Source organism: Gallus gallus, chromosome 6, assembly GCF_016699485.2.
Source record: "Gallus gallus isolate bGalGal1 chromosome 6, bGalGal1.mat.broiler.GRCg7b, whole genome shotgun sequence".
In the NCBI taxonomy this organism is placed as follows: domain Eukaryota; kingdom Metazoa; phylum Chordata; class Aves; order Galliformes; family Phasianidae; genus Gallus; species Gallus gallus.
In genome coordinates, this window is record NC_052537.1 from 21,794,139 (window position 1) to 21,807,113 (window position 12,975).

At 35.9% G+C, this 12,975-nt stretch overlaps 1 protein-coding gene across 14 annotated transcripts in view; it reads right to left on the bottom strand.

Annotated features, from left to right (window-relative positions):
• The window catches only part of DUSP11RC1I (dual specificity phosphatase 11), a 23,553-nt gene continuing 10,578 nt past the window's right edge, over window positions 1-12,975 (bottom strand). For 13 of the 14 annotated variants that reach the window (XM_046942986.1, XM_025151931.3, XM_025151938.3 and 10 more), the window contains 9 exons: window positions 12,766-12,897; window positions 11,798-11,921; window positions 9,108-9,168; window positions 8,956-9,002; window positions 8,435-8,510; window positions 7,409-7,510; window positions 5,856-6,776; window positions 5,542-5,652; window positions 1-4,338 (listed from right to left, as the gene is read on the bottom strand). In XM_046942986.1, coding sequence (XP_046798942.1) covers window positions 4,026-4,338; window positions 5,542-5,652; window positions 5,856-6,776; window positions 7,409-7,510; window positions 8,435-8,510; window positions 8,956-9,002; window positions 9,108-9,168; window positions 11,798-11,921; window positions 12,766-12,897 — 1,887 coding nt within the window. In that variant the 3' untranslated portion in view covers window positions 1-4,025. The remainder of the gene's footprint in view (window positions 4,339-5,541; window positions 5,653-5,855; window positions 6,777-7,408; window positions 7,511-8,434; window positions 8,511-8,955; window positions 9,003-9,107; window positions 9,169-11,797; window positions 11,922-12,765; window positions 12,898-12,975) is intronic. The other variant, XM_025151932.3, reaches the window with a different exon arrangement.

A 12,975-nucleotide genomic window follows, 5' to 3' on the forward strand; every position in this document is an offset into this window, starting at 1 on the left:
TCCATCAAAGTCCTACTTTTTATTGCTGTGCCATATTACAGCAGGTATTTCTAGGCTTACTGGGAAAATCCATAAATGAGGTCAACAACATTTTATGATATTTTTGTAGAACTATGAAAGATATAAGAAGGAAATTTATTTTAGTCAGTGCCACTGAGATACAATATTCAGTTCAAAAGAACAAAAAGTATTCTATTTAATTCTGTTTTCCACCATGTGGATCAATTAGTAATTAAATACTACAGAGACCAATATGCAGTAACAACTCAGCTGTGGAACGTGAGAATTTTCAGTAATATTTTATGTGGGTTTAGCTCTGCCAAATTCTGTTAAGAACAATGGGGAGAGAAAGCCTTGTCCCAAGTTCTAAAAAAATATTTATAAAACCACCCTTGGCTATTTCCATATAGTCAGCACAAAGCCATTCGTGGAAACATCACATCTATTAATTTTGCTTGAAAAGAGGAATCCAACATAGTTATGAAAGTGGTATTCATTTTGTCAGACAGCAGGAGCTGCACTGTGCGACTGTACCTATAGTACCAGGCTCTGGAGTGCTTTATCCTTCTAGCGTGCCAACTTTTAAAGGTTGGGATAGGGAACATTACTTAAATCTATTGCGTTGGTTGGTCTTGAAAGGGCACTGCAGCCATCATTGATTCCGTTATATTTGTCAACGTGAACATGATTATTTGGTATAAATTTCAGTTTCCACCCACCTGGGGGAACCACCACAGGCTGACAGTTCATAGTTGAGTAACTTACTGACAACAATCATTTGCAAATTGGTGTGGCACAAACATCATCTGCACATTATCATTAGCCTGCCTTGGAGTCCTGTTTGAGCTACAGTAAACTTCCATTGCGCTGTGAGTGATGAACACAATTAAGTATTCCACCAGGGATGCAAAAATGTCCAGTATGTCTTTACATCAATACTGAAATAATACCTACTTACAAGATGCTCCCTGACTTCAGAGGCAAATTGCTCAGGATCCTGCACGTTGTCTTCTACAAAACATCCTGTAGTTTTAAAAGTTGGCAGGAGTATATAAGTCCTCATTATTTATCTCTAGGGAAAATGACTGGAGTAAGAAATATCAGGCATCACTGTAGAATTACAGAACCATAGGTTTTTGCAATATTTATAATCAAATCATTTTAGACACTAAAATACTAACTCCTTATACCAACTATGGTCTAGAGAAAAAAAAAAAGATGAACCTGTAAACAATTTTCTTTTACTTGCTACATGAAGCAGCCAAAAAAAAAAAAAAAAGGTTGTATATCCTAAATGGGATTATGCATTATTGTACTGAAGAATATCTTTACTGGTCAAGTTTTTAAGATTCTTCAGATTAAGAGCACCAATGGCTCTTAATCTGAAGAAGGCCACTCCATCAAATTATTAATATTCATATTTATTTTAACAGATAATCTTTATTGTCAATGATGTGGTTGCATTTCCAGCTGTTTTAGGCAGCCTTGGCCCAGCTGTTAGGTGCTATGGAAGCAGTGGGGCTAGCTCCATGCCACACATGTAGAGCCACTTCAGATACATTTACACAAATTTCCAAGATTGGGAGTACCTAGCACATCATTTTCATACAACTGAGCATCAGTTGTACTCCTGCCAAGCCACTAAGTTTTGACTGAAGGTAGCCAGTAGTAGGTCACTGGCTACTGCCAACTGCTCTGAGGTGAGCTGGGAGGCTTTCTGCATTGCAGCACCACGCACAAAGAACATGCACATTTGATATAGCTTGCTGTGGGTACTGTGTTTGGATTGCCTGCAATTAGCTGCAGTGGTTACAACACTAAGACCCATTCTCCATTCCTGAGGATGTCTGCTAATCACAGTACATTCCCTGGCAAAGAAATATCATCTTCCATGCTAGCAAACTCATGGAAAGTTTTAGTCTGTGGCACTGACACTCTCCTTTAACAATTCCTAGCATACTTCAGGAGTTAAGAAGCATTTCAGGGACCACTCCCAAATAGAAACTCTCAAACAGTCCTGCAGGAGCTGACTAAGGATTACTAAAGGCTATCATCCATCCTAATTCCTGATGGAGCTGCCGCATTTCTCATTGTATGAAACTTTGCACTGCACCAGCTCTTCAGCCATTCAGCACCCCAAGACTGAAGATAAGCAAGGATTGACTGTAGGGTCACTTCAATCCTAAAGATGTACTTCAAATCCAAAAACATAAAGAGCAAATATTTGCTCTCCATTCACTTTATGAATACTGCATACGTAGTGTAAAAAGAGAACAAATGCATGTAATACCAGTCCATAAATCTTAATTCTCTCATGGAGAACACCACAAAGATTTTGTTGTTGTTGGTGGTGTTTTGTTATTATTTTAAGAATCTGGCTATATGGTAGCCCAAGTTTCAGATCTTCCTTTCCCCTAAAGAAAGAAGCATGGACAAAGACTTTTATTTTACTCTTCATTTTAAAAGAATAAATGAAGGAAGAAATGTTCCTTTTTCTTAACATTTAGTACTCAGTTCCAAAATTGCATTACATTTAGACAGCTTCATTCCTGAGAGCATATGAATGAGGCTCACAAAGCTAGATTTAACTGGAAATACTACTGGCTAGCTGCTGTAAAAAATGAGGGAACGGTTTAGTTTGTATAATGAACAATGCCAAAGTTGCTCTACCGGTTGCACAGGCAGTGAAATATTTGCACTTTAAATTTATATGCACAGAATCCTTTGATTTTTTAGAACTTTTTGCATGTGTTAAAAATCAACAAGAGTTGCCAGATGTACCAAACTTCCTAAATCTAGTCCTTACGTAGTAGAGTCACAGACCCATGAATTCAGAAATCTGTGTTTTATGCTGCTAGTTAAAAGGCAAAACAGGTCTATGGAGTTCCTGCCATGAACACTTTTTCTGCAGTGTTCTAGCATATACTTATATCCTCTTGCTTTGCTTTACACCTATATTACTTTAAGGCAGTTTCTTAACCCTATGACTTGAGCTGCTGCTGTAGGTCTGCTGGCATCATTTTTGTTACTACTATCCTGAGGCCCAGGCAAAGTGGCAATTCAGAAGAGACTGCTGCAATACACAACTCTAAAAGCAACTTACCTGAAGAAGTTACTCTTCTTCTGAGGACCTTGCTGTGCTGTAAAAAGAAGCCAGTAGAAAACAGAACTGAAGAATGAGACAAATTTGACTGACAAACGTGGAATTGTAAGAACACAGGTAGAAGCAATCTTGGACAGCTGAGACAAGCAATCTGTTAGCATGTAAGCTGCCTTGTTTGGATGTGTTACTAAGAAAATTGTGAAATTCATCTGCACCGGGCTATTCTGAAGCATTTATAATTGAGGGGATTAGGAAAACAAAACAAAACAACACAGCATAGAATATTCAGGTTGCTGAAAACAAGTTTGACATTTGCACTGTTAAACCTCCAGTCACCTCCAAGTTCTCAGCAGTTTAGGAAAGAAAAATTGCACACCTAGGTCTGTTCAGTTGATGGTACAGAAACACTGAAATCAAACTGCAATGTTGCAGAGATTGTTAGCAATAATAACAAGCTGCTATTATTAAAAGATGAACTTGACATAAATGTTTCATTCATTTCATAGTACTTTTTTCTATAACCTTAATGGTAGTTTACATGATAGTGCATTATTTTATTATGACTTTAGCATCCTACTATTACATACATTTTAAATAAATGTAAAACAAAAGATAATTATATTCACTCAGAAAGTTGTATAGTTTAGAGTACATGGCTTCAATTTTGCTAACAGGAATGACTGCTTTCATCCCATGTATACCAAGACCTCGTCTCCAAATACACTTAACACATACAGCCTAATAAATATAGAAGTAGAAACTGATCTTACAATAGAGATCAGTTCTCTACTACCGGAGTTTGCGTTTTCCTAACATGTAAAAAAGCCAAAACCAAAACCAACCAACCAAAGAACCCTGGCCCACATAAAGAGTAAAACTGATTGATGCAAGCTTCAGCTGAGGACACAGTGCCTTTTTTAATTCAGTTCCAGCTGTAATGGTCTCTTGGAGGTAAATCATAAGGTGTTCTCTCTTTCTCTTCAGGCCCATAATCTAATGGCAGACCGTAATTGTAATCAACTGTTACAACCGGTAATCTTTTGCCTTGTTCCATTTCTCTAGAAGTTTCACCTTCAAAAGTTTTTATTTCATAGTCCAATGAACTATCTTGCTGGTGTACAGATGAGGATGGATGCATTGTACATGAAGAATATGGTGCAAATCTGTTTTTTCCTTTGTTAAATTCATCTGAAGGGTGCACTCTCCTACTGTCTTCGGGACCGCTTGCTCGACTACTGTAGGAAGAGTAAACATGAACAGCAAAACCATTAGAAATTAAAATTGCCTAGCCCTAAAAGAACAAGAATTGAGATTTCTACTTCTGTTTTTATCCTCCCAAATTAAAATCTTCTCTACTAGATGTTACAAATATTTATTTTTTAATTTAGTAGGTAAATGAACTAGAAAATGCTTTGTGTTTCATCTGCTGTTTCTAATTAAAATTGCCTATTTACTGAAGGTTTCTTTACTTAAGGTCCATTTTTGTTCCCAAAGCCACGTTTTCATTTTGTGAAGAGCACTTAACAGTAGCTGTTTGTTACATAGTCTCGAGCAACATTATGCTTTGTATTTATATTGCAAAATATTTTTGTATTCTTCTGCAACAGAAGAATCTCATATCAGAAGAATATCATATACATTTACTTTTTGTTATGGATTCTCTTTACTCTCAAGTACAGTACTTTGTAAAATAAATGGTGTATAAAGCTAATTGAGAACAATCTTTCTAATTTTAAATCTTTGCCTTCACTAAACCACAGATTAATATTATTGGAAGGGATCTCTAGTAATGCCTAGTCCAGCCCCCTGCTCAAAGTCATTCTTATCATATGAGTTTGCACAGAGGCCATGTCCAGCTGAGCTTAAGGTATTTCAAAGGATGGAGATTTCATAGCTGTTCTACGCAATGCATTTCTGTATCCTCAAAGAAATAGCCTTTTTCCATATAGGCTACAGAATTTTTGATGGTCTAATAAGAGTCTGTTGTCCCTTATTGTATCACTGCACACCATGAAGAAGAGTCTGCCTCACTCTCCTTTATATTTTCTCAACAGCTTGTTGTTAGACATCAGCTAAGAGTTAAATACAGTATCAGTACTTCACTTTTTTGCTTAATGAACAAAGGTTTTTTTGTATTTTGAACGTAATTTTTTTGTATTTTATAATAAGTTAGCTTAAACTCTCCTTGTCATGCTAATGACTTAAGTGAGGAACTCTCAATTTCGTAACTACTATAATCTATATAAAGCCTAATATAGATGGACTACAATTTGGTCACATTGTTTGTTCAGTGCTCAGATTCAACGGTTTAAACTGTGTTTAAGCAAAAAAAATATTAACATAAATTTTTACGCCACAGTTAATTTGTATTTTTTTAGTTGGATACCAAAAGAGTAACAGTGTAAGTCAGAAAACAACATATAAAACCTGGTATTTACCTATAGCTTCTGCTGAAGTCATCATTATCAGATCTATAATCTCTGTGAAGTGAAGGAGATGAGGAGAACTGAGGTTCTGATACATTTTCATGGGAAGAAAACGATTGACTTCTGAAGATAATCAAAATAATCATATGTTAGGAAGAGTACAAACTATTATTAATAAAAGAGTTTAAAACTTAATTTAGAAGTGCTGCTAGTTCTGGTCTTACAGATAATCAACATAATCATATATTAAGAGCAATGCAAACTACTGTAGGCTTTTGAAAAGTATCAACTAAAATTATTTCAAACTGTAGTACTTTCAATTGTACCTGTCTGAACACCATTCACGCGGCAGCTCATCTTGAACAGGATGATCATGGAAAGGTCTTGACCTTTTTTGTCCTTGCCCTTTATTAACATAATCAAAGTCTTTTAACTGAGGCTGCTCCTGTAAGTCATCATAAGGCTGATGGTCATGAAAAGGTCTGCGCCTTTGCCCAGGACCTTTATTATCATAATCTTTTAGCTGCATCTCTGTTTGTAAGTCATTGTGAGGTTGGTGATCATGGAAAGGTCTCAATCTCTGCCCATGGCCCCTATTAACAAATTCAAAATCTTCCAGCTGCATTTGGGGCTGTAAGTCATCGTGTGACTGATAGTCATGGAAGGGTCTCAGTCTTTGGCCGGCACCTTTATTGACACAATCTAACTCTTTCAACTGCACTGGAGCCTGAAATTGATCATGAGATTGGTGACTGTGGAACAGTCTTTGCCTCTGGCCACGGCCCCTGCTACCAAAACCCTTTGACTTCATAGCTTCCTGTGAATCATTGTGGGATGGACAGTCAGGAAAAGATCTCTGCCTTTGCCCACGGCCTCTCTTAAATTCAAAGTTCCTTGATTGTCTGTCTGTCTGTAAATCACCACGAAACTGGCGTCCATAAAAAGGTCTCAGCTGTTGTCCAGGTCCCTTGTTACTGAAGTCTAGGTCTTTCAGCTGCATGTCTTCTCGGTAATCATCGTAAAACTGGTGATCAGGAAATGGTCTTTGCCTCTGTCCTGGTCCCCTATTGTAGTCCCAATTTCTCATCTGCATTGGTGCTCTTAAATCATCCTGAGTCTGATGGTCATGAAATGGTCTTCGTCTTCGTCCAGGTCCCTTATTAATGAAATCAAAATCTCTCAGTTGTGTTTGTCCTTGCAAATTATTATGAGAGTTGTCATCATAAACTCTTAATCTTTTCCCAGACCTGTAAAGAATTTTTTTCTTAAATAGAACATCGGTACTTGCAAGTACTACAAGTTATCAATGAAAATGATCTTTTTAATCCAAGAATTGATATGAAACACACTGCAAGTAAAATACATACGTATCAAAGTTACTAAGAATCTAAACTCTAAGCAAAATTACAAAACTTTCAAACAATGTCACATTAGAAGCTATGTGAAACATCCAACTATAATCTATAGTGCTTGTTCAAAGGCAAAACCAGTGATATGAAATCAAAAATAAATTGCAGACTGCTGTAGAATAATAAAGAACAGCAGGCAAAGTAAAACTCTAACATTTTCCCCAAAAAACTAACTGCTCACCAATTCCTAATAGTACATATTCCCTGTCTTCCTTTTATCTTCTCATTACTTTTTCTAATTCTATAAATATACCTTGAATAAGTAGGCTACATTAAAATAAAATCTCTTTTAAATTAGAATATTTCAGTGCTTGCAGTGTTTCAAAACACCGCATCTAATTGTTAAAAATCAGCTGAGCCTCTTGTAACATTGTAATGGATTGCTACTATAAAAACAGCTCACACTAAGGAAAAAACATCTTATGTGCTATAGGTTTTTTGGCTTTTCATTCCAGATTTCAACTTATTACCCCTGAAAATCTTCATTTGGGAATTGTTCCACAGGTCCTTCTGTTGCATTTGGTGGGGGAATTATATCTTCATCTGAATCCCATACATCCATTCCAAGGTTACTATGAAGAATAAAAACATCTCTCATAAGCTTCCTGGTTTTTTTTTTTCCCCCCCAAACATACTGAGAGAGGGAAAAAGAATCACAAGGATTCTTCAGTTGAGAAGTACTCTTTTTTTTTTTTTTATGTTAAGTTAAACTTACAGACATTCAAGATTTTCATAGCATATTTTAATCTTGTAACTCTAGTTGAAGAAGGGCTGTAGAGAAAGCCTAAGCTTCATGCATTTGAAACATCATCAAAAATATGAGACAAGAAACGTACTTAAAAAACCCAGCACAGGACTAATTTAATCATACTCGGTCTCTAAAGCAATTAAAGCAGTAAAACAAGAACAAAGGGCCCTCAAACTAAACTGAGCAAAATCAGTCAAGATTATTTTAAAATCAATGTGATGCTACAAGATGTAATTGGTGCAAATAACTTACTGAGATGTAAACGTTAACTATTCTTAGGTACTCTGGGGTGCAAATATGGTAAAGACAAAAGATTCCATATGCATCAGGAATACAAATACTAAAAGCAGGAGCTTTGAGAACAATCTTCTACCTTACTTTCTCCACTAGGACTATTCTTTTTTTCTTTTTTAATAATCTGGTTCCACCACACCATCAACAGCAGGCAGAGCACAGAGCTTATAATGAAATCTTTGCAGTAGCTCTTCTCAATATATAAGAGTACAGACTCAATATAGTTGGGATAGTACGATACAACTGCACCAGTGCTCACTAGTATACATCAAAGCCATATAAATTCAAAGTATAAACAAAGATACTTTATGTTATTCATATCAGAAGTCTTGCAGAATGTATGTAGTTCTTTACTAAATGTTTAAGAGGGACAATTTTGGCTTACAAATAAAACAGAACTTTTAAAAATACATCCTAGAAAATCTTAAGCGTGAAACTAAAAGCTTTGGCTTACCTTCTCATTGGTTGTGTTCTGAGATCTGTGAGATAGACAAGACCATCCATGCAATGACCTCTAGCATCACCAAAAGCTAAAGAAAAAGAGGAATGAGTCTAATGACACGTGCTTAAACTGAGACAGAAAAAATGTGAGAAGGCAGCTTTCTGTTCACCATGAGATACTAAGAACAAAATAGCATTAATACAAATGCTGCTGCGAGCTGTGATTGTTGAAGCAATTTTATTTATTTTTTTTAAACAAACTAGTAGTGGTGGCAACATATGACGGAAAAATTCTTCAAAGCAAAAGCCAAAGAAAAAAAATAAACAGCTAAAACCGCGTCATTCAGTTTGCTAACGCTCAAACCTCGTTTGAAAGAAAAGTCAGAAAATCTTCTATGGAGACCACCACATGAGGTAATGACATGCAACAGCAGAACAACACCCTACAACAGAACTGTAATATTTGTGAATACAATTATAGTTAAATGTGAATTACAACTTAACATTTGCTTGAGTTCAAAGCGTGTAAAATACCTTGGATTGCTGCCTCTGGATCCCAGCCTTCAACATCTATAAGATACCTGAAGAAAAATTTGATTAGACTGCTGTCCCAAAGGGATTATAGTCTACTATGAAGCCACTATCTTTTGTGAACACTGATTTTATTTTTTTTTTTCAACCCTTACCTACATATTAGGTAGCCAGTTCTATTTATTCCATTAGTACAGTGGACACCAATGAGTTTCTCTATCAAAAGAGATAAACACAGGCTTTAATAGTTCAGAAAATGAAATTACTTGAAATTAGCACAAGACAAAAAAAGTGCTGTATTTTTTAGTAAAGCAATGATAAATCATTATTGTTGTTTACAGAATGACACTATCGTGCTCATAAAATAACAAACACATCCAGACTTAATCTTTTACATGCCAGATCTCTAGCAGCAGTTAACTCACTACTTCCAAACCTGTGAAGACTGAGATTAACTCTGCAGAACATATAAAAAAGGAAAAGGAATGATATCAGTGAAAGCTGTCGGCCTTCAGCCAGAACTGCAGTAATAGCAAAAGAATAAAATATGGTTTTGAAAGCATCCCTGACCAACTAGCAAATGTAACATTAAATAAGTTAATGTACAGATTCTTTTAGAACTTATAAAAAGGAGAAAAAAATCCATAATATCCTTAGTGTCTAGGACTATGAAATGCATTACAAAAAGAATTAACTTAACTGGACTGAAAACTAAGGTGATTACTGGGACAAATCATATTGATGAAGCATTCAGGTTCAGACATAGAGAAGCACTCTTAAGGGAAATCAATGATGTCAAAAGAAAACTTATCTTTTTTGAAATGATTACACTAATCAGCTGTATGCTAAAAGGAGAATAACTTACTGTTATTAGGCTGTTTCAACTGAGATACTGCCAATAAGGGAAACAGTAATGTCGTCATCCAAGGCACTGATAAAAATCTCATCCAGACTATCTCATACACCAATACACCACAGAAAAAAAACCCCAACAAATTAAAATACTACTTAAATGTCTCCTGTGCTTGTCACAAAAAACTGCCTATTTAGTGAGAATAAATAATACGTAAGGGCAAAATTAGGCATAAGAATATTAACTGGTTGCGAGTTTACGTCTGGATTTAGAAGACAAACTTCAAACATCAGAAGTGCAAAGTTCAGGCAGGGACAAAGCACTGACAGAAGGTCTTTGAGATGGACTTTGATAAATTTTTTAATGAGATCCACTATCACTGTTTGCCATAGAACAGGACAGTCATGTTATCATATAACTTTATTCTAGGTTGGTGTCCTAACCTCCCAGACAGTAAAAGAACAAACTTATTAAAAATTATTTGCAAGAAGAATCTTGATTAGTTATCAGGGTAATGTGAAACAGAGGGCATGTTACAATGCGTAAGTTAACATAAAAATTGAAAGCTCTCACACCTCTGAATTTACATAAACACTATCTGGAACAGTGGGTATTCATTCAGTAACAAATGAGGAATTCATTCTCTCGATTCTAAGAAATAATTAGACTTAAATACAGACATCACATCAAAAAAGTCACTGGGTAAAAAAGACAAAAAACTAATAATTTCCAAATAATTTCCCTATGCCAAAATAGAGCAAAAGAAGAACTTTCACACTAGTTTCCTCAATAAGGACAAATGCTTTTTGTTGTATCTTTTATTTTTCCCACCATTTCCAGTTTAGGCTCCTACATCTGAGACTGAGGTCAGAGCTCTTTTACTCAACAGAGCTGACCATCCACACCAAAACCATCATTACACTCTGCAGCAAAAAACTGTAGACAAGTGGGAAGTTAAACTCTACTTTCTCACAGAAAATGCCAAAGTAATCAGAGCAATTAGCATGAAAAAAGCCTGAAGGAATGATTCCTCAATAACAGATAAATAAACAGCTAAAATCTGCTTACAGAGCTCAGTAGCAAAAAAGTGGAAAGGTAAAAGCTACAAGCAAACAGGCTGTAGCAAAATACTTTCAAACTCATTTCCCTGAACACGTTTCACCTTGTACCATTCCAGGGACAACTGTGCTAATGCAAAAACACAAAAACCAGCAACGGATCCATGCTGTGGAAATACTGACACTGCATCTGCAAAATGATTTTTAAAAACTTCAAGGACATGATGGCAACAATTCAGAAAATTGCTGCGTGTGACTAAATGGGCTTGATTAGGTTGCATATCAGTGCCCATTGCCATCAGAGAAACCCTGTACTATTTTCAACATCCACAGAGGAGCAGCAGCTGTGACACTGAGTTTATGGGGAACAATCTGAGCCAGACTGATGAAAGCTTTCTTTCTATTGAGTATTCTGTGTCAGCTAGATGGGGACAACTGATTTTAACCTTGTGAAAAAAGTGGAGTTCAGATGGGGTCATTCAACAAGCAGAGAAGAACAAACAGAGAAGACCTCCCCAGCACGATTAGAGAAGTATAATAAAGAAGCCCAACTACAGTGGCATCAAGGAGTAGAAAAATACTTGCTATTATAGCAAAAAAAAGTCTATGTCTCAGCAGTGGATCTGTAAGTTCCCAGAAATTCATAAGCAAGTTTTTCTCAGTTGGAGTTGCTTTGCCACATGACAGATACAGGTATAACACTATTAAGAAGAGCATTCAAGTGAATTATTACTTTTGAGAAAGGTATGTTTTAAATACAAGAGCTATAAGATGTATTATTACGTGGTGGTAAACATAATAAACTGGAAAGTGCTGCAGAAAGTCTGAGATCCCAGACGTCTTAAAGGATCTATTGTAATTAATAATTGATGCAGCCAGCACCACAGTATTTTTTTGTTTTTAATCTTTTACAACATAAGATGGTGATATTTACCATTTCTTGCATTTTCCCATAGGAATTTTCTGACCCATTTTTTGAATTGTAGAATAGTAGCATTATCAGGAACTTCAAGTCCAACAGTATAAAGTTTCTTATACTGCACACTTTTAGGTAAATCCTAGCAACAAGAAAAACATGGTTAAAATTACTGAAATCTTGCATCAGTGAAAACCCTTAAGCAGTATCTAAAATAACAGTGATGCAAAACAGTAGTGCCAGCACTGCATAGAAACTGAAAACAGTCATGACACGGCTCTACAAAGAGACACACTCTGAGAAACCAATATTTACATTTCTGTTGTAAAGACCTTATCTGAGAGAAGAGTTTCTGTACAACATTTACTTATCCCCAGTAATAAGACGGCACATGAATTAAAAAGAGCAGATTCTGGTAATTCCATTCTAACACATTCAACAATTATTAGCAATGTCTACCCTGCTGAACCACAGTCGTATTCACACATCTGCCCCCTTAGTGTATCAAGCCAATGTACATTTGAAGATCACATTCAGTGATAACACTGCTACTTATTCTCCTTTTCAATAGGAGGCAAAATTCTACCAGCTGGTCAACTAGTAACAAATCTGCCACGAAGCAGTTTAAAAATGTATCCTTTTTTCAGTGGATTCCACTGAAAAGAAACCACTAAAGAAAAACACCTTTAGACATAAATGAGAATGCGTTCAGGGCACAGGCCACAAGTCTCCAATTTCTTTTCTAAAGTGCCTAGCACTGAAGTCTTTATCCAGTATTGAGCTACCATAGCACAAATAAGCCACGGATGTAACTAACAGGTAGGAGGAGTTTCTTCCTGTCATAAAGCATTTTGTTGCTATTAGAGACACAAAGTAAGCGTAGATGGCTCAACTTGTTTATTCTAATTCAAGGTGAGTAAATGCAAAAATACTTTAAAACATTACAGCAGTAACTATTACAAAATTTGCTATTACTCTTACATTACCTTAACTTCATAGTATCGTGTGGTATATGTTAAATCAATAATTAATCCAAGCTCCACATTTAAGGCTTTCATTGCAGCAATTAAGTCTTTTGGTGTAAATTTCTGGGTTGGGGTAAGCCTCTGGTTAATTGCCTACAATAACAATGGAAAAGGATCACTTGCTTTTTGAGTTCTAATAAGAAGACATTCGTTATATTCAGCTTATTTAAA